At 57.4% G+C, this 22,267-nt stretch overlaps 4 protein-coding genes across 4 annotated transcripts; 3 read left to right on the plus strand and 1 right to left on the minus strand.

The window, feature by feature from the left end:
• Positions 1-314: 314 nt before the first annotated feature.
• On the plus strand, positions 315-2,228 carry SWC4 (swr complex subunit; the record flags this gene model as incomplete). Its single annotated transcript, XM_053178086.1, has 1 exon — positions 315-2,228. The coding sequence occupies one exon, from the start codon at positions 315-317 to the stop codon at positions 2,226-2,228; it is 1,914 nt and encodes a 637-aa protein (XP_053038045.1).
• An 11,936-nt stretch (positions 2,229-14,164) lies between these two features.
• Positions 14,165-16,432, plus strand: COL26b_005234 (uncharacterized protein; the record flags this gene model as incomplete). The annotated part of the gene is made up of 3 exons (XM_053178087.1): positions 14,165-14,882; positions 14,935-16,307; positions 16,367-16,432. The coding sequence occupies 3 exons, from the start codon at positions 14,165-14,167 to the stop codon at positions 16,430-16,432; spliced, it is 2,157 nt and encodes a 718-aa protein (XP_053038046.1).
• Positions 16,433-17,071: 639 nt separating this feature from the next.
• COL26b_005235 (uncharacterized protein) lies at positions 17,072-18,211 on the minus strand (the record flags this gene model as incomplete). Its single annotated transcript, XM_053178088.1, has 1 exon — positions 17,072-18,211. The coding sequence occupies one exon, from the start codon at positions 18,209-18,211 to the stop codon at positions 17,072-17,074; it is 1,140 nt and encodes a 379-aa protein (XP_053038047.1).
• Positions 18,212-18,928: 717 nt separating this feature from the next.
• COL26b_005236 (uncharacterized protein) lies at positions 18,929-21,320 on the plus strand (the record flags this gene model as incomplete). Its single annotated transcript, XM_053178089.1, has 3 exons — positions 18,929-20,781; positions 20,837-21,197; positions 21,297-21,320. The coding sequence occupies 3 exons, from the start codon at positions 18,929-18,931 to the stop codon at positions 21,318-21,320; spliced, it is 2,238 nt and encodes a 745-aa protein (XP_053038048.1).
• Positions 21,321-22,267: the final 947 nt, after the last annotated feature.

Raw genomic sequence — 22,267 nt, forward strand, 5'->3', positions numbered from 1 at the left:
CTGCGCGCTGGATGCGACCTCGCGTCGTCGATTTGAGAGAATGCAGCACTTCTGGGGCCCTTGCCGCCATCGATCAATCGACCTTTTTCAATTCTCTCCGTCACTGCGCACCACGACACGACAAAAATAAAACTTTATTACGAGAAAATTCCTGCGAAAATTTTGATACCCATATCCTTGATGCACGCGCCCGACTGGTGATGATTTGATGCGACCAAGTCGACCCGTCGCCGTCAATAAAAAATCCACCTCGACTGGCCGCCCGATCGTGAACGAACGTCCTTTCCACCGACTCACCTCTTTCTGCCGCCACCATGACTTCTTCCGACGTACGAGACGTGCTCAACCTCCCCGACAGCCATGGCGGCCCGCGTCCAGCAAAGAAGCAAAAGACCTCGGCCCCGCGCCCCAACCTGAAGGGTCTTGCGCGAGAGGTTCAGAACTTGGGCGGCGACAATCCTATCGCAATTGTACCCGAGGTCTCGATATTCAAGAAGCGGCGATTTGCGAGCAGGAAACCGGCCTCTAAGTGGGTGCTGAAGTCGTTCACAAACTCGGCACGAGGCGACAGCGGCGCATTGGTATTGAAGCACTGGCGGAGGAAGACGACAGGACCCGAGAATGGTGCGGCACCGGCAGAGGGCGATGCGGAAATGAAGGACGCGGATAGCGAGGCAGCTGCGAAGCCGGAAGACTCGTCGTTTGCTAAGTACAACGTCGAGGTGGACGTGCCGCAGTACAGCGAGGACCAGTACAGGACAAACCTGCAGAGCGACGACTGGACCAAGGAGGAGACGGACTACTTGCTCACCCTGGTCAAGGACTTTGACCTCCGATGGCCGATCATATGGGATCGTTACGACTATCTACCAGAGGCCATCAATGGGGAGGCTTCGGCGGACGGAGATGAGAGTAAGGCTATCATTCCCGTACCAAAGCCGAGGACAATGGAAGATCTGAAGGCACGGTATTACGAGGTTGCTGCGAAGATGATGGCAGTTCAGAAGCCCGTCCAGTACATGACTCAACCAGAGTACGCCCTCCACGAGCTCATGGCCAACTTCAATCCAAATCAGGAGAAGATGCGGAAGGACTTTGCGAACAACGCTCTTACGAGATCCAAAGAGGAGGCCAAGGAAGAGGAGTCCCTACTGCTGGAGATCAAGCGTATCCTCGCGCGCAATGACCGCTTCAACGAGGAGCGTCGGGAGCTGTACAACCGCCTGGACTACCCGCATACCGACCAGGACATAAGTGCCTTCAAGTCAAGTGCGGGGCTTCAGACACTGTTGCAGAATCTGATGAACGCCGACAAATCCAAGAAGCGGAAATCTATTATGGCGGCAGACGGTGCCAGCCCTGCTACGCCTGCAGGCCAACAAGCTGCAGCGCCAGAGAACGCCAACCGTCGCGAGAGCATCGCCGCCGCCGCCGCCGCCGCACCTGCGGAGAAGCCACACAAGGAGCCCCCCAGCAGCGCTGCTCAGACACCGACAGCGCCCGCCGGCGGCAAGAAGGGCCAGCAGCAGCAGGAACGCCGCAAGCCCTCCGAAGCCGAGCAATTTGTCTATGGTGTTTCGCACCACGATCGCTTGTCCAGCGGTCCAACGTTCCGTTATGAGAAGATCAACAAGCTGTTCACGCACAAATCTAACCAACAGCAGTTGCGTATCATGAACACGCTGAATGAACTCGACATTCCGCCGCGGCTTGTTATGCCCACTGCCGCGGTCACTGCCCAGTACGAACAGCTGTTGGGTGCCGTTAATAGCTTGCTCGACGCTAGAAAAGTCACGGACAAGGTTGATGCCGAAGTTAAGATTGAGATGGCCAAGAAAGCGGAGCGAGAGAAGGCCAACGCGCCACCAGAGCCTGAGACGGGCTCGGAAACTAAGGATGGCGAGGAAGTCGAGAGGCCTGCTAAGAAAGAGGGAGATAAGCCTGCGGAAGGAGAAAAGAAAGCAGAAGCGGCAGCCGGGGAAGCTGCAAAGACGGACGAACCGAAGACAAACGGCGAGCAAGACAATGCCGAGGCAGCCCCGGCCACGAACGGCGAAGAACCGGGTGCTGCGCCGGATGCCGCGGGCGACGACAAGGGAGACGCGGATAAGGAAAAGGAGAAGTCGGCTCGGCCGGGGAGTAGCGGAGCATCAAACAAGCGAAGCGCAAGCGTATTAGAGGGCGGTGGCGCAAATGACGACAAGAGCGCGAAGAGGCAGAAAAAGTGAGGTATCGTCGAAGTACCATATGACACCGAGGTACTTGTCGATGCTAGGCGCTGTGATGAGGTAGCCGAGATGCGTCACTCATGAGCAGGGACGAGGTTGAGGAAGATCCTCGAACGAACGAGGGCATCTTTACCACCCCTGGCTCTATGGTGCAAGTTGCAAGAAGGGGTGGATATCGCTCGAGGGCCGCATGTCTGGCCCGGCGTCGTGTCAGGATTGTTTGTAGAGATAGTGATGCCCAAGGGTTTACGAGCATTGGAGGAGAAACACCCGCCTCTAGATCCGATGACAGGAATAGAAATTTGAAACGACAAAATGAAAAGCAACTGCGGTCCACACCCTTGCCAGATGATGCGTTGCGTGGGGGATGTGATGTGGGCAGGGGGGTTTCTCTGGATGATCGGCCCATGTCTTTTGCTTGAGCGAGGTAGCAGTCATGATGAAACGGCCGAGATAAAGTCGAGCCCAGCCGGCGAGCCATATGGGCCACTGCATGATGTGTGTTGACGGGGATGCATACACGCGGCGGAAGGAGAGGAGGAGGCTGGTCTTGTTTCGGTGCCCGCCTTCTGTGGTCCCGCGCTTAGAAGTGCGCCATGAGATGATGTCAGGGGTGGCGGCAGGTCCGATGTTCCTTCTGAGACAAACGAAAGTGGAAATGGAAAAAGGGACTACGGCGGAAGGGGCCTTTGCCTCCTTTGTTCTTACGACATGGAAATCACGATAGATAAGGAGGGAGGGGGTTCACAATGGGCGGATGGGCAGTTGAGGTTGAGCCGGGACGTGACGTCTCATTAAGCAAGATGCAGCTCATCGGCGGCTGCAGGTGAGGCGACTGGCTTAATATAGCAACGGCAGCTAAAAATATCGACGTGGAGAGGCGGTTATGTTGGACTGACGTGCTGCATGCTTGCTCCGTCCCCGGACGGCGAGGTGACGGCAGGGGGTGGTTTGGGCAGATGGATTTCCCAGAAGGGGAGAGAAGGGTTCACGGGTTCACGAGGGCGTCCCGGATGTATGGTCCTGCATCGTCGAGGTTGCTCGAGCGGCCCAATGACGGGAGGTCGTCTGGACGAACTTGGTGATTGTGGCTCTTTCGACGCCACGATCAAGCAGGTTGGTTTGCTTTCAGGGTCTCCCGTCGGCGAGTTTCTTGTGAACACACGGATGGGGTGAGGCGTCTAAAGCAGGTCGCGTATTTGCCCATCTGGAGATCTTGGTCTGCAGGGCGTGGGAGAGGTGTTCGTGGGGATGGCGGTGTGGTGGTCGACGAGCGTGACGCTGAGGGGGTCCCGCTGGCATGGCCACGGAGAATATTGAGGGGCGTCACGCTGATGATGACGACTGGATGGTTGACTTGTTTCTGCGGGAACCTGTTGCTGGGCGCATAGAGAACCTGGCGGCTAGGGAAGAGAGTCTGTGAAGTGGAAGTTCGTCGGGATGGAAGATCGCCAATCTCGAGCTAGGGCGCGGCCAAAGTATGTGGCATGTGGCATGTGGTTGATCCCGGGAGTTATCAATAGGTTGTAGACGCTCCGGTGCCGCAGAGATCTCCGGGATATGATTAAATCCCATGTGGGGGACAGGTTCTAGAAAGAAGACAAAGGCGAGCAGGACTAGATGTTGAAAGAAGATGTTGTCGTTGAGTGAGCGCTTAATGGGCGCTTAGACGGAAGCGAGACACGCCATTGGCTGAAGGAGGGTGGACTGCCAGGTATCGTGTGATGGAGATGCGGTGCCGTGCATTCTCGGAGAATTTGATGATCCAATATTAGAAACAATTGTTTCCTTCATTTGCAAAAGACGGGAGCTTCGTTCTTGCTTTGGCTGCCAGAGTTCAAGTCGTTGCGTGGCAAGTGGGTAAGGTCGTGGCAGGTAGGTAATGAAAGTGGTGAACGGTGGTGGAAAGTTGCGGTCAAAATGAGGACGAAGCATGCCCTGTCCCTGCCAACAATTCCGTGCCAATGAAGCATGGGCCAGCCAGCTTATCTCAGGTCAGCATGCGTGAACAATCACGTGAACATACTACTTCCATGAGGTGTCTGCGAAGGTGCAAGCAAGAGAGACGCAGATGTTGAGGCTTGTGGCAGGAATAGTAATCAAGATGCATTGCAATCTTCCATGACAGCAGGTGCAATCACAGACAAGACACTGATGGACGAAAACCAAAGTGCATCCTTCCCGTCGTCAGGGAGCAGGTACGTACCGCGATGGGCGTTCCTGGTGCACCACGCGGGCCAGTGGCCCTGGCACCAGCTGGACTGACATGACAGGCAAGAACGGATGTGAAGGTACCTGAGGACTTGTCTTCAGGAGCGGCGGGCGGGGGCGACCTGGGCGTTCCGTCGGCAAACACGCGTCTAGACGGGCTCGCTAGCCCCCAGTTTACCTACAGGCTACAGGCTAGGTTGGTACCAACCTGGAACGTCAAAAGCGGCTCCGCGGCGTAGAATAGTCGCCAAACGCCAAAGAAACAGAACCAACACCAACAACTTGCAAGGTGTTTTTTTGTGCAACCATCCTCGATCTGACCCAGGCACACCTACCTGCCTGAATGTTGGAAGAGTGCCCTCGGTGTGCTGCACGGTCTTTTTGCTCGCTGAGAAGGCAGGTACGTACCTAACATACCCTTTACCGCGACTCGACCCTCTCTCAAGAAAGGTATGGAAGCAGGCAGGACAGGCATCTCGCAGCAAACCTCCACCAGTGTCGCTTGTCGCATGCCCGAGACGACGTGGACGGTGGACTCCATGGGCTCCCCGCCCCATCATTTCCCCCCTGCTCCCGTCGGCGACCTGATGTGGAGGGACAGCGGGAAAGACGCCGATATGAGAGAGACGCCTGGTAGCCATGCCAGCTAGCCACGGTACCGAGGCACACAGCTTTTGACGTTGGGCTCTTTGGAATCATGATTATCAACCTCAACGTGTGTTGGTGCTGGCTGCCTCAGGTGCTGCTGTGCCCTTCTTCGCATCGCAATTGCTTCTTTGAGCAAAGTCACCGACTACCTTAGAGCATGCCGGCCCACCTGCTTCCAACAGGTCATCTTTCGCCATGCACATACCATGGTTCGACCAACCAACTGACCTGCGTTGAGCAGCATCGGCAACCTTGGATCCAAAGAGTACCTGGGCTACCAACACTGACGCTGCATCAGGCTCGGTGTCGCTTGCATGCAAAACGTCCGGAATGGGCCGCCAACCTCCTGCTGCCCAGCACTTGGTCCTCGGTGGCATCAGTCATCGAACGCCAGGAATAGAATCGTGCATAAGATCGGATGGGACAAGACTGCCCTCGCGGATAGTGGCTACCTATTCAAGAACCAACGGCATCCGATCCAGCGGCCTTGTTTTCTCCAGCCCTCGCTCTCGCCCTCCCCGAGGAGGGCTCGAATTTCAGTCCATACGCGGGCCTCCGATCGCTGAGGTGACAGACAACAACGCCGACGCCAGCCAGGACCCGGACACACACACAACCTTGCCTTGCCTTGCCTTGTCTCCAGGACCATGCAACTCTCGCTCTCACATCCTCATCACACATCCCTGGCCGCCCGACCTCATCGAAAGTTACCTGCCAAAGGAGATTGGCCCAACCTTCTCCTCCACATTTTCATCTCCTCAGAGGCTCTGCGCCTTGTGCCGTCCTGGAACCGTCTTCCTGCCTGCTTGCCCTGGGCCTGCAGCGAGGAGGTGGGAGGCACTGTCCACAATTCATACCGTCACTTCCGTCCCCCGTCTGGTGACGACACGATACCACAGAAAACGGGACAAGACAAGGGTTTTCTTTCTCGACTCCTCTCCTTCTCGAATTGAAGCTTGCCCCACCCTTTTCTTCGTTCTTCCATCTTGGCCTTACGGATACCTACCATCCTCGCAATCGTCAACCATCCTTGCAACCTCGGTCCTCCGAGCGGCGCTTCACTCCATTTGATCAAATTGATCTGCTTCCATTTCCCCGCCCACCTCGCTCACCCACCACCCAAACGCCATGCGACGCTGCAGATGAAAGGCATGCTGCATTTGCTAGCAACTCTCCAACCCTTACCGTCAACCCCGAGAAGCCACGAGCCATCGCCGTGTCATATTGCTCTGGGTCTCGCGGGATGATGCCCAGACGCCACCCAGAGGCGCAAAGTTCAAGGTTGTTGTCTGTTTGCTGCTGTTGCCACGACCCGGTACTCCACTACGCGGGTGTCATTCCGCATTGGTCTGATCTTTTGATGCGACACAGACGAACGAGAGACGCGGCCCGGAGAGGCGACTGCGGCCACACTCATTTAATTCAACTTACCCATGCCCGAGCCATCTCTTCGCCAGACCCCCGCCCGTCTTGCTTGCTCGACGGCCCTGCTACGTATCTGCCAGCATCATGATACGACTTTCCCTCAATTTCTGGTCGTCTCATTACCGAAGCAGCCATGCATGGCGACAGCCCGGGAGCTCCACCGGAGCCAAGCCTTGAACTCTCCGACCAATCGATCGGAGGTAACCGACACGATGCCAGACCGAGTGCGACATGACATGCAACGGAGTCATCTAGGAGCCGTTCGCGCCAAACTTTTTTGAGTCCTGAAGAGAATAGTCACTCCTCAGTCATCGATTACGGCGGCCGATGCGGCGTCTGCCGGAAATGGTCGAGCTAGGCGACCTGACGGCCTCTAATACGGATACGCATTCTGCCTTGCCTTGAACGTCAAACTCGGCACCTCTTCTTGGCTGCAAGTCCGGCTGGGTAAAGCATACCACACGCACTTCATGCGCAATAGACGGTGAAGGAGGTGTGCGCGTGTGTGCGTCTGAGTGTGACTGTATGTCAGCACTTGTGCAGCAAAATCGCGGTAACCGCATCAGCGTGTTTGCGGCAGACTGCGCCTATGCGGACCGCATCACGTCGCCCACGGCACCCTAGGCTGACTGCCATTTGGACTGCATCGTTCGTCCCCTAGACGAGAAAGAAAACTCTTGACGGAAGGTCAACGCGGCAGCTGAAGCATTGTGCCGTCACGTCAATTTGGCTCTTCAAACACTGCACAGCGATATGGTACGGCGTAGGTCCGGATGCCGCAAGACGAAACTATCCATCTGGCCCGGTCCTGGTTGCTAAAATTGGACTGCCGGAGAGGTTGGGCCAGTTTCCATCCAAGAAAGGCTCATCCGTCTCGTCACAGCACATGTGTCGAATGGTATTACCCTGTCCTCAACCACTTTCGCTCAACCCATCTGAGGCTTCCCGTTGGCTGCAGCTCTCATTCTGACGGGCCAATGGGGACGATCATGTCGTCTAGCTGGCATCACGGTGGATGGGCGTGGTGGGGCACGGCGGTAAAGACACCCGAGCGGAGGGCGACACTGGAACTGGAGCGGTAGTTTTCGTGCGCCAGAGCGGGTGTGTGAACAGATTGGGCGAGGCGGTCGAGTCGGGTAACTGGCTTCGGCCGATGATCCATGCTTCGATCCAGCTGGCTCCGGTGTGTGTGTGTCGAGCCTTTTGGCGCTTTTTCTTTCCTTCTTCTCCGCACCTCTCACCTCAAACACACGCCCTGCTGCGACAAGCGCTACGCCAGACAAAGACGGGAGAGAGATGGGGTGCAAGAGGTAACAGGAAACACTTTGACCGCCGCCGTCAGAGCCGACGGTGCAATTGCCTTACCGTCTACAGCACCTTATCCGTGAATGCGCGACGCGATGAAGAGACGAGACGACACGAGACGAGCGGATCGGTTCCGGGCAAAGCTGGGGTAAATAAAGTCTATCAAACTTGCGCTGAAAGTGTCCAACAGTTGCCATCTCCACCCAGCAACCAAGAGCGATGGAGCTAAAAATAATCCACCATGGCCTGCATCCCAGTCCATCGACATCGGAAGATTAACGTTTCTGTTTCACCCCTTGACCCATCAGAGGAACGGAAGCACCAGATTGCGGACCTATCGCCGAAGGGAAGGGATGCTTACAGACACTGCGTGCAGCACCTCAAGCTGCCTTCAGTTGACCAGATACCGCAGTACTACATGTCATTTAGTGTCTCTGGATCACAGTTTCGTCAACACGGACCACACTTCGCATCGACCGGGAGCTTTTCTCTGCACTCGATTTGCATCTCGCAGTCGCAGCACACACCGGAATGAGACTGGCGCATGCGCAGCCGCGAGCGGAGGAATCAGCAGCCGTAGTCGATTGGGCAGATGCGGTCAGCGGAGCTTCCACCACCATTGTCCACTGTACACCACCACTTTGACGTATCACTGCAATAATGGTTAGGCGAAAAGTTGTGACGTTGCTTTGGAGTTGCGTCAGGACTCAACGTGCCTGATAGAGATGGGCTCGATCTGCTGAAGAACGGAGTTCAAAGCCGAGACATGGCTCAACGCGAGCCCGAAATTGAGACCATACCATCTCTAATCTCACGCCGACGGTGATCAAAACCTGCTCAAATGAGTATGCACTGCCGCGCATGCTAGTGCGAATGGCGGCTGAGAAACGAAACAAGTTGCCAACGGGGCGTTAATACGAGATTTGCAAGCTAAGCCCATCTGTTGACGACAACGCCCAGCGACGGTGTTGTACTTTGTGGGGGGGTTTTCATGCTAGGCAAGTTGAAGTGGGAGACGAAACTGGGCCACAAGCGGTCTCGCCAACTACTAGACGCGTGCCAGAACGAGAGAAATGGTATTGGAAGGTGAGACGAGGAACTAGGGACCATCTGCACCCTTTCCCGGCATTCTCATTGGCGCGAGCTGAGCCAGCATCAATCAACCACATCCGTCGGCAGTGCTGAGTGCGTGCGAATGTGAATTTGTTCCTCTCATCCAGTCAACAACTTGGTAGGGGGGAGGACTGAACCCTGAATGCAACGCTGGTCAGCCACATCTATGAGTCCGGCCGAACACTCCAGCAAAACGACATGTCGCGAATGTCAAAATGGTCGCCTCCGAAACGCCCACTGCCACTGCGTTGCTGTTGCATCGCGGGTCGATGCCAATGGCAAGCAATATTCTCAGGACAGAGACCCTGTCAGACAGGGGCTCCCGCGTGGGTAGATGCTATTTCTGAAGGCACGAGCGGATGAAGGGACCAAAGGTTCGACCGGGGTCGCTACGGCACCGATGTTGGTCGTCTCGACTCTCGAGTCTGGAGGACGCCAGGATGCTCGGTCTGGAGTCATGTGGGCTGGATCACACAAGTCTCGGTGTTTCTTTTGCGCGCCTGGCTGCGTATCAAAGCCGTTTCCTGCCAGACTTGGGAAACGTGGAAGACCCTTGCCGCCAATTTTTTGGCGGTGCAGCACACAATGCACAGTACACAGCACGCAGCACACACGCACAACGCGCGAGAATTCACATAGCTATGTTACCTTCACCAGAGCCTGGGACCCTGGCCAACCAGCGGTCTAAAGGGTTGCAATGGTGCTCAAGCTTCGCGAGGCAGACGAGTGGAAACCAGTGCAACGTCAGAGGCGGCCAGCGTCTCCGGATGCGCGAGGGGCCTTCCTGGTGAACCGCGAGGTTGACTGGGGGTCTTATTCGTACACAGACGACTCTCTTTGCCAGGTCGCACCAGACTGCTTCAAATGCCAATTGAGACGAGCAACACAGACGACGTGCTGACAGGTTTGCCAGGAACGGCCAACTGAGCGACAAGTGATATGACGGACAGCGAGATGCAGTCTGGCGAAGGTGAGGTCAGGGTCCGGTCTGGGGGGGAGGGGGTGCAAGTACCTACTGTACCCAAGTGTGAGAGTCCCGACTTAGCGATAGGCTGAGAATCGCTTGATTGTCGCGGGAAATCGCTTGTTTGCTGCCCCCAAGTTCCAATGTGGCAAGGAATTGCAAATAGACGAGGCCGCGGAAGAGCGGGGGCCAAAAAAGCCGTGCCGTGCGTGCGTGCGGCTAGAGCGTCTTCAAGGTTGTTGCTGAGGGAGGGTGGCAGGCCCCCCCATCGAGATTAATGAAGCAGGTCCCCTTACCTGTCACGTGGCAGCTGTTAACACAGATATTATGACAATATGCGCGAGCGTGCGTGCGTTGCAGCAGGCTTACTTGAGTACAGAACACCGCAATTGTGCCTCGACCAGGACCTCCACCGTGACGGTTGACTGTCACGGTGACTGTTCCGCACGCACATCGCGGGGAGGGGGGAAAGACATACCGGTGAGGTCCGTGAGATGAGGATGTGCCAGCCCAAGTGGGCTGGACGTCGTCGTCCATCAGTCGGGCGCGGGCTTAGGCGCGTGTGTCATGTCCGATGGACGTGTGCCATAGGGCCGACTGGAGGGGGAAAAGGAGACCATCTAAGCGACAGAATGGTGACAGACGGGGGTGGAGGAGTCGAGACGTTTGGCATGAGCAACGCTCGGGTTCCTTGCCACCTGAACTGGCTGGGCTGCCACGGCTGCGAACGGGACGGCCTCGATCTGTGTTCCCACGGGCGGGTAACGAAGCCTCGAAGGCGATGGGGAGTGTGAGGGTGACGATAATGTACGAAAGAGCAGGGCAAAGTGAGGTCAGGCCAGGCCGGTCGGTCACAGTCGAGGTTTGCCGGTCGATTACAGACTAATTACAAGTATACAAAGAGATGGAGCGAACACTCGCGGGAAGACAACAGACAGGCAGACAGACAGAAAGGACGTGGGTTGCAGAGAAGAGCTCGGGGCTCACACCCCCTCCATTCCTCGCCAATGGCCTGTCGACACACCCCCTCCTTTCTGCATGCCATCCCCCCTGTTCATGCCTTGCCAGGGGATCCAGCACCTGGAGGCGACGACAAACGCACGCATAGTGGTTGGTAGCGTCGCGCTACCTAGTTGTCGGCAGCGCTGCCCGCCAGTATCGCGCAAGTACCTTGTGGCGGTCGAGTACCTGTGAGAAGCGCCATGCCGCCCCAATATTGTTCGAACTGTTTCCCGGGTTTAGCGATGAAGAACGAGAGGGGGTTGGACAACGAGTCTGGGAGGGGAGGGCTTCCTTTTTTCTTTCACACGACCACCTACCAACACGCAGAGGGGAGGGGATATGGCAGTGGTTCCCCGGGCACGCATGAAGTGGCATTCTGGCGGGAGAGGGGCCGCTTGGTTCGAGGCCAAATCCAGGAGGAGAAAGAGGAGGAGGATGAGCGAGGATGGGGATCCCGTTCGTTCAGAAGAGGACTCGACAGACGGGTATCGCTACGATTTGCAGAGATTCTCTGTATAGATACAAAAAGTACTGGAGCACCCGCCGAGACTCTCCGGTCTCGTCCCTGTTACCCCAGGAGGCGTTTCTCTTCCCTTGCAATTTAGTTTCGGTCGCGCACCACTCATCCCGTTCCGCCTCGAAGCTGAGCTGAATAGGCGAACCTTTAAACGCTTCTAAGCGTGCGTCTGGGCCTGTCGAGCATCTGCACTCGGTACCTAGGTCTAATTAGATACCCAGAGTCGACCCCGACTACTTTTTTCTAACACCAGAGGTTCGCTACCACATGATAACAACATATTCCTCCCCTCTTCTCATCCCTCCCCCCCCCGTCACACTCACAGTTTCTTGTCATCTCACCCTTTCGCTCATCCCACCCGTCAACATCCGAAACCACGCAAACTCTCTTTCAGCAACCTCATAGCCTAACTCATCAGGCAGGCCTCATACTGCTGCAGCACACCACAAACGCAACAACATTGTCTTCACAGACTGCACGGCAGGAAGGACTGGAATAGTATTCCTAGCCCAAGGTCTACATTCACAAGTGTTGTCGACGACAGCATTGCGCTTCGCAGGAAGGAGTAATTTGGGTTGCGTTACAGCCGACCGTCTCGCCACTGGGAGAAGCCATTCCGTCACGGCCTCACCTTACAGACGCAGCATAATCGCGCGCCAAAAAACGGCTCAAGCGCCGACGATCAGCAGCCATCATCCCTCGACTAAGGACAAACCCCTAAGACGGGAGAAGAAAGAAGGGTGCATTGCTCGGAGGGCCAGGCCGGCAAGTGAACGACAAGAGACAAGAAGTATTACTTGAGGGACAAGCGGGAAAGCAAAAGAAAGAGACAGGGCCTTCCTTCTACTTTTTTTTCTTCTGGTTCTTTAATTCCAAGATCCCGCCCCTCGCGACGACCACCACCACAACCACCACCATCAGCGAAACGGAGAAGACAGATACAGGCAAACACTACTAATTACAAACCCACCTCAAGTTCAGCGAGCGTTTCCGACGTCAACACACACCAGCAGAAGTATTGTTATTTTTTCTGCCCGGTGCTTCAACGTAACGCAACGCAACGCAGCGCAGCACTCTGCTCTCCTCTCACCCACACACCCACACCCACACCCACTCCATCCATTAACCCCCTTCGCGGTAGATCGCAAGCAAACAGCGGAGCATCTGCCCGACCCCGAACCCCCGTTCGTTCTGGACGCAAACACACACACCCGACCTTTGGGGGCCAAGAACAACCACCTCACGCACGCGCTACATTGAAAAGAAGGAGAAGAAGCCGCTCGACTGCTTCTGAATCCACCTGCCACATTGAATCGACTCATTCGTCATTCGAGGACATCTCAGCTGGGATAATCATTTCATGAGAGGGACAGCGTGAGTACCATTATTCATCATCCGTCTCCGAACGCTCTCTCGAGTTTCTCCTCTGCTTGTTACTTGTTGGAGAGATTGCTTTTTTTGCCCAATATTTTGCTCGCACCCACCACCCGCGTCTAGAGGAGGGAAGGGCGCAAACTCTCTTGACGGCCTCGAGCTTCCGTCGAGGCCGGAGACACTGGGTCGCCTGTTCCCATCCAATTTCTCTCACACACATTCATACACCAAGGGCTGCACAGCCTCAGGTCTCAGCGGCCTCTCTCTCATTTTCTGCCCTTGTCCACCCCCGGGCGGACAAGACACCGCTCTCGCTCTTGTCGCACGTACCTACTGACGCACGCGCGCACAGCCCAGCAATTGTTCCGCACACGCCCCCCCGTTCACTAAAACACGAGGGAAGCGACTGAGAGAGCAGCAGCAGAAAGAGCGGGAAGAGAAAGAAAAAAAAAAGTCCAAAGCTCAAGCTCCCGCGTCCTCCGCGCGCCGCGCACCGTAGCAGCGACTGCGGCATCCACCAACGGCATCGGCAAAGTGAGGGTCATCGTCTGGTTTTGATAGCTGGCAGCTACTTTTTTCCTCAGATCTGGCGAGGGGTCTAGGGGTCAGACATAGAGAGGGGAGCAAGGAGAAGGGGGAAGAAAAAAAAACTTCTTACCCACCCCCCACGACGACAAAGAAACGATCTGGCTGAACCATCAAGCTGAGATCTGGGTTCCAGCTCCAGTTCCAGTTCCCGTTCCCCCTTCTGATCCGAACCGCCAACTTGCATACAGCATACATACATACAGCAGCAGCTCGACGCTCGCCAACATCCCACCCGACAAAGCCAGGGTGAGGAAGAACGGACCAAAAAAAAAAAAAAAGAGTTAACTAACTCTCTGAGCCCGGAAGACATCGAGGCGCCACCACCACCACCACCCTGTCTCAAAAAGTTGTTCCCTCGCCTCGGAACCCCAGCACATCTGCGCTACCGCTACCGCTACCGCAACTGCAACGCTGGCCAGGTTCATCGAGTCCTCCTGCGGCTCTGTGTCTCCTCTCAAAGAGGTCTTTCCCCAAGTCTTTTCTCGGCCCGAATCGCTGATTCTGGCATTGATTGACGCGTGCCGCCCTGCTGCGCACCCTTCCAGACCTCATCTCCAATCTCATCTCGCGGTACATTTCCCCTTCTGCCGAAGCTCCCTGTTGGATTCTTCGCGCACTACGCGACCTGCCGTCATCCATTGTTGATCTGCTGTCGCTTACCGCGCCCACTCGGTCTCATCGACCCCAATTCCAACCTCACTCCCAAACCGTCGCTCACCACGGCTTCAACCCAACCGTCGCCGCTCTCATCCTCCCGCGCCCCGACTTGGTGAGGCGCGGCGCTGAACCATGTCAGCTTTCACCGCCCTCAATGGGGGCTCACCACCAAAGACGTCAGAACCGACGAACCAGCCTGCCGACGCCGCCAGCAGAGCATCGCCAGAGGACCATCGCTCCAACGGCTCGCCCACCCATCATGAACCTAAAGCGCCCACCGCCGCAGAGGCGACGAGGGAAAGCTGGGCTGGCCCGAGAGGCCAGGACAAGTCGCCATACCACTCGACGAATTACCCTGATGTTGACGGCTCTCTCAAGAGGAAGCGGTCAGACTCGCCGCCGCAGCAGAGAAATGCGCCCATGACTCACGAGAGATCGCCAGATGCGCCAGCTCACCCCTCAGAAACACGCAGTCCGTATCGGTCACCGCCGCCCGATCACCGCCCTCGGGAACGCGAGGACCAGCGTGAAGGCGACTCGTGGTATTCCCGGGAAGGAGACAGAGAGGACCGCAGTTATTACGACCACTCAACGATGTCTGCCCAGTCAGAAGACCAGATTGGGGAGCTCCAGCGGGCAAATCAGATGGACAGCCAGGGTTACGACAACACCAGCCCGGATGGCGATGACAAGAGCATGCCTTACAGCCCTTACACTCCGACCGGCGGCTCTCGCGACGCCATTCTCCAGTCCGAGAAGAAGAGGAAGCGTAACTTTAGCAATCGTACCAAGACTGGATGCATGACCTGCCGGCGGAGGAAAAAGAAATGCGACGAGCAGAAGCCCGAGTGTAAGTGTCTCTCTCGCCGCTGGCACAGTTGACGATACTGACCCTCTCACAGGTAGCAACTGCATCCGCGGCGGCTTCGTTTGCGCAGGATACCCTCCACAGCGCAACGCGGTCTGGCAGAAGTCGGACAACAAGGCCACGGCCATTCCTCTGGAGTCAAAGGACCCGAGCTACGTCCCGCCTGGTGCTTACGGTATGCCCCAGTCTCAACCACCGCAATCTCAACCTCAGCCTCAGCCGCAAGCACAACCTCAATCTCAACCCCCACCCCAGCCTCAGCATCAATCACAGCCTCCGCACCAGCCCCAGCCTCAGCACCCGCAGCAAGCCCCTTACGGTACTCAGCCTGCCGTCGGGCAGAGGCGTGAGCCTCTCTCTTATCATCGAGGACAACCGCTGAGGATAGACACTCCTCAAGGCCGGCCCATCGCAGATCAAGACGTTGATCGGCAGACCGGATCGACGCTGTCGGCTTCCATGGTGTCTAACCCGCTCTCCGGGTCCACGCTGACACCCTCGACAATACCAAGCGTCAATAGCGCCATCAGCCCCGACCAGAAGCAGCTGTCGCCCTCCGGTCACCCTTACCCGTTCAACGTGACCTCGAGCCCGCAGCAGCAGCGAGAGCCGCACCCGCCCATCTCCGAGAAACGGTTCGACCGCGTGCCACCCCTGCACGACCTCAGCAGGACGGCCAACGACCCCGACACCCCGTACCCGGCCCCGACGTTGCCCCAGATCAACATCCTGCACCCGACGAGATCGAACAGCCCGAACCCGCAACCCCCGGCCACGACGAACGTCCAGGTGGCGGCGCAGCTGGCGCTCTCCCACGCGCAGTTCCCCGCGAACAACCGCATCCGGTCGCAGAAGGAGGAGATGCTGAGCGGCAAATTCTACTACCCCTTCGACAAGGAGCTCGTCCTCGAGCGCGAGCGCTGCAGCGCCGCCTGCTGGCGCTTCAACAACTCCACCAACCCCAACAACGGAGTCTCCCCCAACGAGAGGGCCCGCCTGTTCCGCGAGATCTTGCAGCCGCGTGAGCTCCTCTCGCCCTCCCCCGGGTCGTCCCCCGTGACCAACATTGGCCGGGTCGGCGAGAACGTCGTGGTCGAGGCGCCATTCGTGTGCGACTACGGGTACAACATCGTCATCGGGCAGAACGTCATCGTCGGCCGCAGCTGCACGATCCTCGACGCCGCCGAGGTGAACATCGGAGACAACTGCCACATCGGGCCCAACGTCAGCATCTACGCCGCGACACTGCACACCGATCCGAAGAGACGGCAGGGCAGCAAGGGTCCGCAGATTGGCAGGCCCGTCACCATTGACCAGGACTGCTGGATCGGTGGAGGCGTCACCATTCTGCCTGGCATCACCATTGGAAAGGGCAGCACTGTCGGTGCCGGTTCCGTCGTTACCAAGGTACGTCAATTTAAACTCTGAACGTGAGATCCACATCTGACTCGTTTTTCTCAAAACAGAATGTGCCGCCCTTCACCATCGTCGGCGGCAACCCGGCCAGAGTCCTCCGCGGCATCGGCTCTTGAAGAAGAAGAGAAAAGCTTACAGTTGACTGCTTAGCCTTGCGTCTCATGTTCCTTGCTGCTATGATACCCAGCTCACAATACAGTTTTATTGCCCCTGTACAAAAGCGTGTGTATTTTTCTAATGTTTCTCTACCGTTTGCTGTTGTCTTTTCTTTCATCTTTCTTTTGCGAGCCAAGCGCACGGAGCAGGGGTGAAGGGGAGAATTCTAAAAAAAGAACCTGGCGTTTTTAATACTATGGTCTTGTTTTCCTTCTGTGGTGCTTTCAAGAGACGGGGGGGATATGGGAAAAGTTACAGAAGATGGAGGGTTGTTTAGCTCTGGCAGCTAGTTGACGGAGCAAGAAAGCGGATGGACTGGTTCAATCCCCCGGTGCGTGGAAGAATGAGAAATCGAGTTGTTGACTGTCTTCCTCGAGGTGTCGTGTAAAGTCTGTGAGTCTCGTCAGCGTGTACGGAAATGGTCCCCCGTCGAGACGGACAGGGGGATGCAGTGGATGTGAAAATGAAGTTGAATGAGGGCATGATATCTATGAGCACACTTTCCTGGACTGTGAAATAATGGAAGATCGTTACATACATATACACACGCATACGTGTACACGTACAGGTCTGTTTGGATTTGACCGCACCACACTACTCTACTCTTGCTCCGGCACAAACACGACAGCCTGGCCCCAACTTCCCCTATCCGACGCTTCCCTCAGCGCCGTGTCCCAATCAGCGAGCCCGAACGCGACAAGCTTCTCGTGGCCGACCGCGTCCCCGAGCTTCACGACGCCGCTCTCGACGAGCCGGATCACCTCGCCGACCTGCTCCCGCGTGTACATGTACTGCCCCTTGACAGTAATATTCCTGAACATGATGCTCGGGTGGGAGATGCCGACGTCGCCCGCCACGCCGCCCATGAGCGCCGCCCTGCCGCCGTCGCGGAGGGCCGCGATGCACGCCCTGATCTGCCTGCCCGGGTCCGCGAGCGTGGGCGGCGAGAGGTCGATGTACGCGTCTGCTCCTTTCCTTGGGGCCAGGGCTCGGAGGGAGGACGTCAGGGTCTCTTCGAAGGAGGCCGAGTCTGAGGGGAGGATGAGTGTCTTGACGCGCGGGAGGTGGGACAGCTTCCGGAGGGTGTCTGGGTTGCGTCCGACGGCGATGACATTCGCGCCGATGGCGGACGCGAGCTCGACTGCCGCGCCGGAGTACTGCCCCGTCGCCGGCGCGACGACGAGCGTCTGTCCGGCTTTGAGCCCGACTGCGCTGACGCCGCCGTAGGCCACCGCGAGCCTGTTCAGGTAGAGCAGCTGCGCGTAGGAGTATCCCAGCGCGGAGAGGCGGTCCTCGTCGAGGGGGTGGCAGTTCTCGACGGGCACGCTCGCGGCGGCCTTCCACAGGCCGTGGGGCCAGACGTCGCGGAAGAGCTTCTTGTGCTGCGGAGTTGCGCCGTCGTGGAGCCCGAGGAGGATGTGCACGTCCGGGTCGTCGCGGGCTGCGACGTAGGAGTCGACGAGGACGAGCTGGCCCGGCTGGAGGGAGACGGAGTCTGGAGACGGGTGGAGGACGCGGGCGATGGCGGCGTGGCCGGGGACGAAGGGGGTCGGGAACGAGAGGGCTGTGAGGGCGCCGGTGAGGTAGGACGAGGCGGTTGGGCTGATGGCGGAGGCTAGGACGGAGACTGTGGTTTGGCCTGGGAGGGGGGAGGGGACGGGGACGGTTGTGTGGGTGAGGGAAAGGGAGGAGCTGACGAAGGAGAGGATGAGGGCTTTTGTCTGAGTTGTGGATGACATCTTTTGTGATTGATAAGGGGGTTTTGAATGTTGAAGTGGTTTTAATCCTGAAGTTGGGTTATTGATCTCTAATGAACGGGAGAGTCATTAAGCTGGAAGTCCTCACTTATAGCCACAGCAACGACCATTTGATCAGCGATACTCCAAGCTGAATGACGATTTCTCTCCGTGCAGAGCCACAGAAGGATGTTCAACTCCACATATCGCCGGCTTGCCACCATCGTGGCTTTCACCCATACCTACCATATCTTTCATTATCACCGGTAAGCTCTTGTCCACATTTTCAGGCGAGACAAGCATCCAATGGCAGTGCTTACTCCATAGGTTATTCTGATGTCAGCAAAGGTGAAGCAAAAGTGAAAGATCTACGGTCATTGGGGCAACGAGACGACGTTGATGGGACTTCGGAGAAGCCCTTTCCCAAAGCGGAAAGTTCTAACTCCGGGGTATCCCCGACTAACACCAGGCCAGACCATGATGATGCCGACCATCATTCCTTCTGATGACAAACCGGCGGAGTTTAGATCAAGCCTCTTTCGCTGAATGTCAATTCTCCGAGGAAAACGGTCGTTTGCCTAACCCATCCATTTCACACATCTTTCAATCGTCAAGATAACGGAGACATCGACGTCCCGAATTGGAAACTCTTCATCCCGACCCCGTCCTCCGTCTTCGCCGCCCCCACCGGACCCTGCCGGCCGAGTGACACGTTCCATCATGTCCGACATTGCCCAGTTCACCTCCGTCTTCCGCGCCCAGTCGCTGTCGGACCAGCACCGCAAAGTGACCAAGCGAAACCGCCAGCCAGTCTCCTGCCTTGCCTGCCGCGCACGAAAGCTGAAATGCTCCCGCACGCTCCCCTGCGGGGCATGCACCAAGCGCGGGGACGGAGATGCGTGCAAGTTCGGGCCCAGTCCACCTAGCAACAATGCCGGGGCTTCAAATAGCAGCAAGGTGAATGCCATCTCCCAAGCGACCCAGGATGTGAATCAAAATGGCTCCCCGGGGCAGCAAAAGCAGCCCCGCCAGGAGGTCCAGCTCCGTCTTCAGAAGTTGGAGGACATGGTCCAGGACCTTGTGCGGAGGGGGGGATCCGGGCCGTCCAAAGACCGCTGCGCCGCCCCGGGCATCGTGGCCCAAGCCGGTCCGACCCCGACTGACTCGGAGCCCAGCCACGACGAATCGTCGCCATCTTCGGCCCCGGCGGACGGAGAGGTCGCTTATTACGGTGCAACACACTGGTCCGCTCTGCTTCATCACATCCGAGAGATACAGACCGCGCTGGAACCGGACAACACCACACCTCCAGAACTTCCAGAAGCAGCCGCATGCTCCATAGGCCCGGATTTCCTCTTCGGAGCCGTCTCTCCTTCCGTCTCGATCCAGGAGATCCTCACAAGCCTCCCTTCGCAACAGGACACCAACAGGCTACTCGGCATCTACTTCCAGGCCCGCTTCACAGCCGTCCCGTTCATCCACACCGGCCGTTTCCAACGCGAGACCGAGGCCTTCTGGGCCAACCCTGAGGGGACGAGCTTCCTCTGGATCAGCATCCTCTTCTCCATCCTCGCCGCTTCCGCCGTCATCGTCAAAGGCAAAGGCAACCCCGCGTCTCTCGGTCTTAGCAGCCCGCTGAAGGAGCCCTCGGCGTACGCCGGCCGCGCGGTGCAGTGCCTCATCAAGGGCAACTACCTCGCCGCCAAGACGTACTCCGTCGAGGCGACGCTGATGGTCGCTTACACCAGGAACATCGCGAGCAAGGACGTCGACCCGGTGATGTGGAACATGTTCGGCGTCGCCACCAGGCTCGCCCAGCGGCGGGGCTACCACCTCGAGCCGAAGCACCTCTCGTACAAGATCACGCCCTTCGAGGCCGAGATGCGCCGCCGGACGTGGTTCTACTGCGAGGCCTTCGACCTGCTGCTCTCCTTCCAGCTCGGCATGCCCGCCATCATCCACGAGGGCGACAGCGACGCCCGCGGGCCGGGGAACCACCCGGACGAGGACTTTGACGAGACCACCGTGTCGATGCCGCCCCCGCGCCCCGCGCTCGACCCGACCCCGTCGCTCTACTACCACTGCAAGTCGAAGCTCTGCCGAATCCTGCGGCGGGTCATCCGGCACACGCTGTCGCCCGTGGAGCCCGCCTACGCGGACACGGTAGCGCTGGACGAGGCGCTGCACGCGTGGCGCGCGGAGCTGCCGGCGTGCTTCGCCGTGCGGCCGATCGCGTCCGCGGGGTTTTCGGAGCAGAACTACACCATCATGCAGCGGCTGATGCTGGAGCTGATGTTCCGGAAGGCGCTGTGCGTGCTGCACCGCGCGTACCTGAGCCGGGACAAGAGCGAGGTGTGCTATGACAAGTCGCGGCAGACGTGCCGGCGGGCGGCGCTGCGGATCTTGGAGTTGCATGAGGAGTTTGACCGCGAGGCGAGCCCTGGCGGCAGGTTGTTCGAGGACCGGTATATGTTGAGTAGTTTGACGCTACACGACTTCATGATCGCCGCTATGGTGATTTGCTTGGATCTGAACCGGGTTTTGGAAAATATCCCGGAGTTTACGGATACTAGGTATGTGCTTTCTCTCGGTTGATCGGGGATTTGAGTGCTGACTTACAACCAACAGCGATGAGGACTACGAGAGGAAGATGAACGCTCTCAGAACGGCAGCCAGGATCTGGGAGGGACGGTCGAACTGTTCCAGGGATGCGAGGCATGCTTCTGCAGTGTTGAGGGCCATGTTGCGTCGGCTGAGCTGCAGAGAGAATACAGGCACAAAGGTTGCAGCGTGTTCAACAACGGCGGCGTCGAGCGTGACTCTCGGCAGCGAGCCAACTCCCTTTGGAGGCATGCCTCAAATGAATCTTGGGTTTGGCGATGTGGGCAACGGGTTCGACCAGCTACAGGGTGTCGACATGCTCCAAGGCGGCGGCGTCGACTTCATGGCTCTGGATAACGCGCTGAATGACCCTGCTAATCTAGACTGGGTGAGTCTGATATGCTCCGTTGTGTTTATGGTGTCGTTGGCTAACTGGTTACTGCAGAACTTTCTGGACCAATACTTGTCCAAAGATCCTAACGGACAGCTATCGATGGATATGTCAATGTGATAACACATTTGGAATGAGAATGGGCGTTGGGATACGTAGCTTCCACGTATGGTCAAACAAAACGCGAATAATAATGTAGACAATCTTGGAGCTTTGGGGGAAAGGAGACTGTTCCCCACTACCCTAGCTCACCATGAACTCCATTGTCGTGAACTCAGCGATGTATGAGCGACTCCTATCAAAAGCGGCATCAAACTACCCCCTGACGCATACAGTGAAAGAAGGCATCCAGCTTTAATGTTGCGAGTGCATTCATAAAGCCGGAGGAACTCACAACTCCATGAGGGGCCGTGGCGGCTATAGCCAGTGCGACTCACCCCCGTTGTCTAGTCATCTCCATTGTCAGCGTCAAGGATCAATCGCACTACCTAACACCAACGAGATGAAAACCCTCCAGACAACCCGGCATTCGGCCAAAACAATACAGGGCGATCGATCCATTTGAGATGTAATAGGTCAAATGAAAGACAGCACCGCCCCCAAGAGTGACGCACATAGCAGAGCGCCTGTCAAACGCAGATGTCAACTCCACGACATTGGACATTGGTGTCTCCATTCCCCCTGAAAACTACCCCGAAAACGATCTCATCACGCCCGGCTGACCTTGAAATCTTCAAGCTCCAATTCATCCCCCCTCCCATGTGAATATTGCCGTCTAACTTCGTTAACCCCCTTCCAAGACCGGGTGGCATCGACAACAGCTGTCTAAACAAATCCCCCCCTTCTCGCTCTGCAGAGGCCAACCAAGCACCTACACATACTCTCCAGACCGCATTTTCCCAAACGAGTAACCTTCACAGCAAAAGAGACGCTCGCCCCGGCGGTGCAAAATGAAGATTCATCTCGCTTGGTGCTGCCGGCCCGCCCTCTTCACCCCCGGAGGGCCCCCCCCCCCCCCCCCCCCCCCCCCCCCCCCCCCCCCCCCCCCCCCCCTTTCCGTTGCGGGT

This window comes from Colletotrichum chrysophilum (assembly GCF_026319265.1).
Source record: "Colletotrichum chrysophilum strain AFK26 chromosome Unknown scaffold_34, whole genome shotgun sequence".
Lineage (NCBI taxonomy): Eukaryota > Fungi > Ascomycota > Sordariomycetes > Glomerellales > Glomerellaceae > Colletotrichum > Colletotrichum chrysophilum.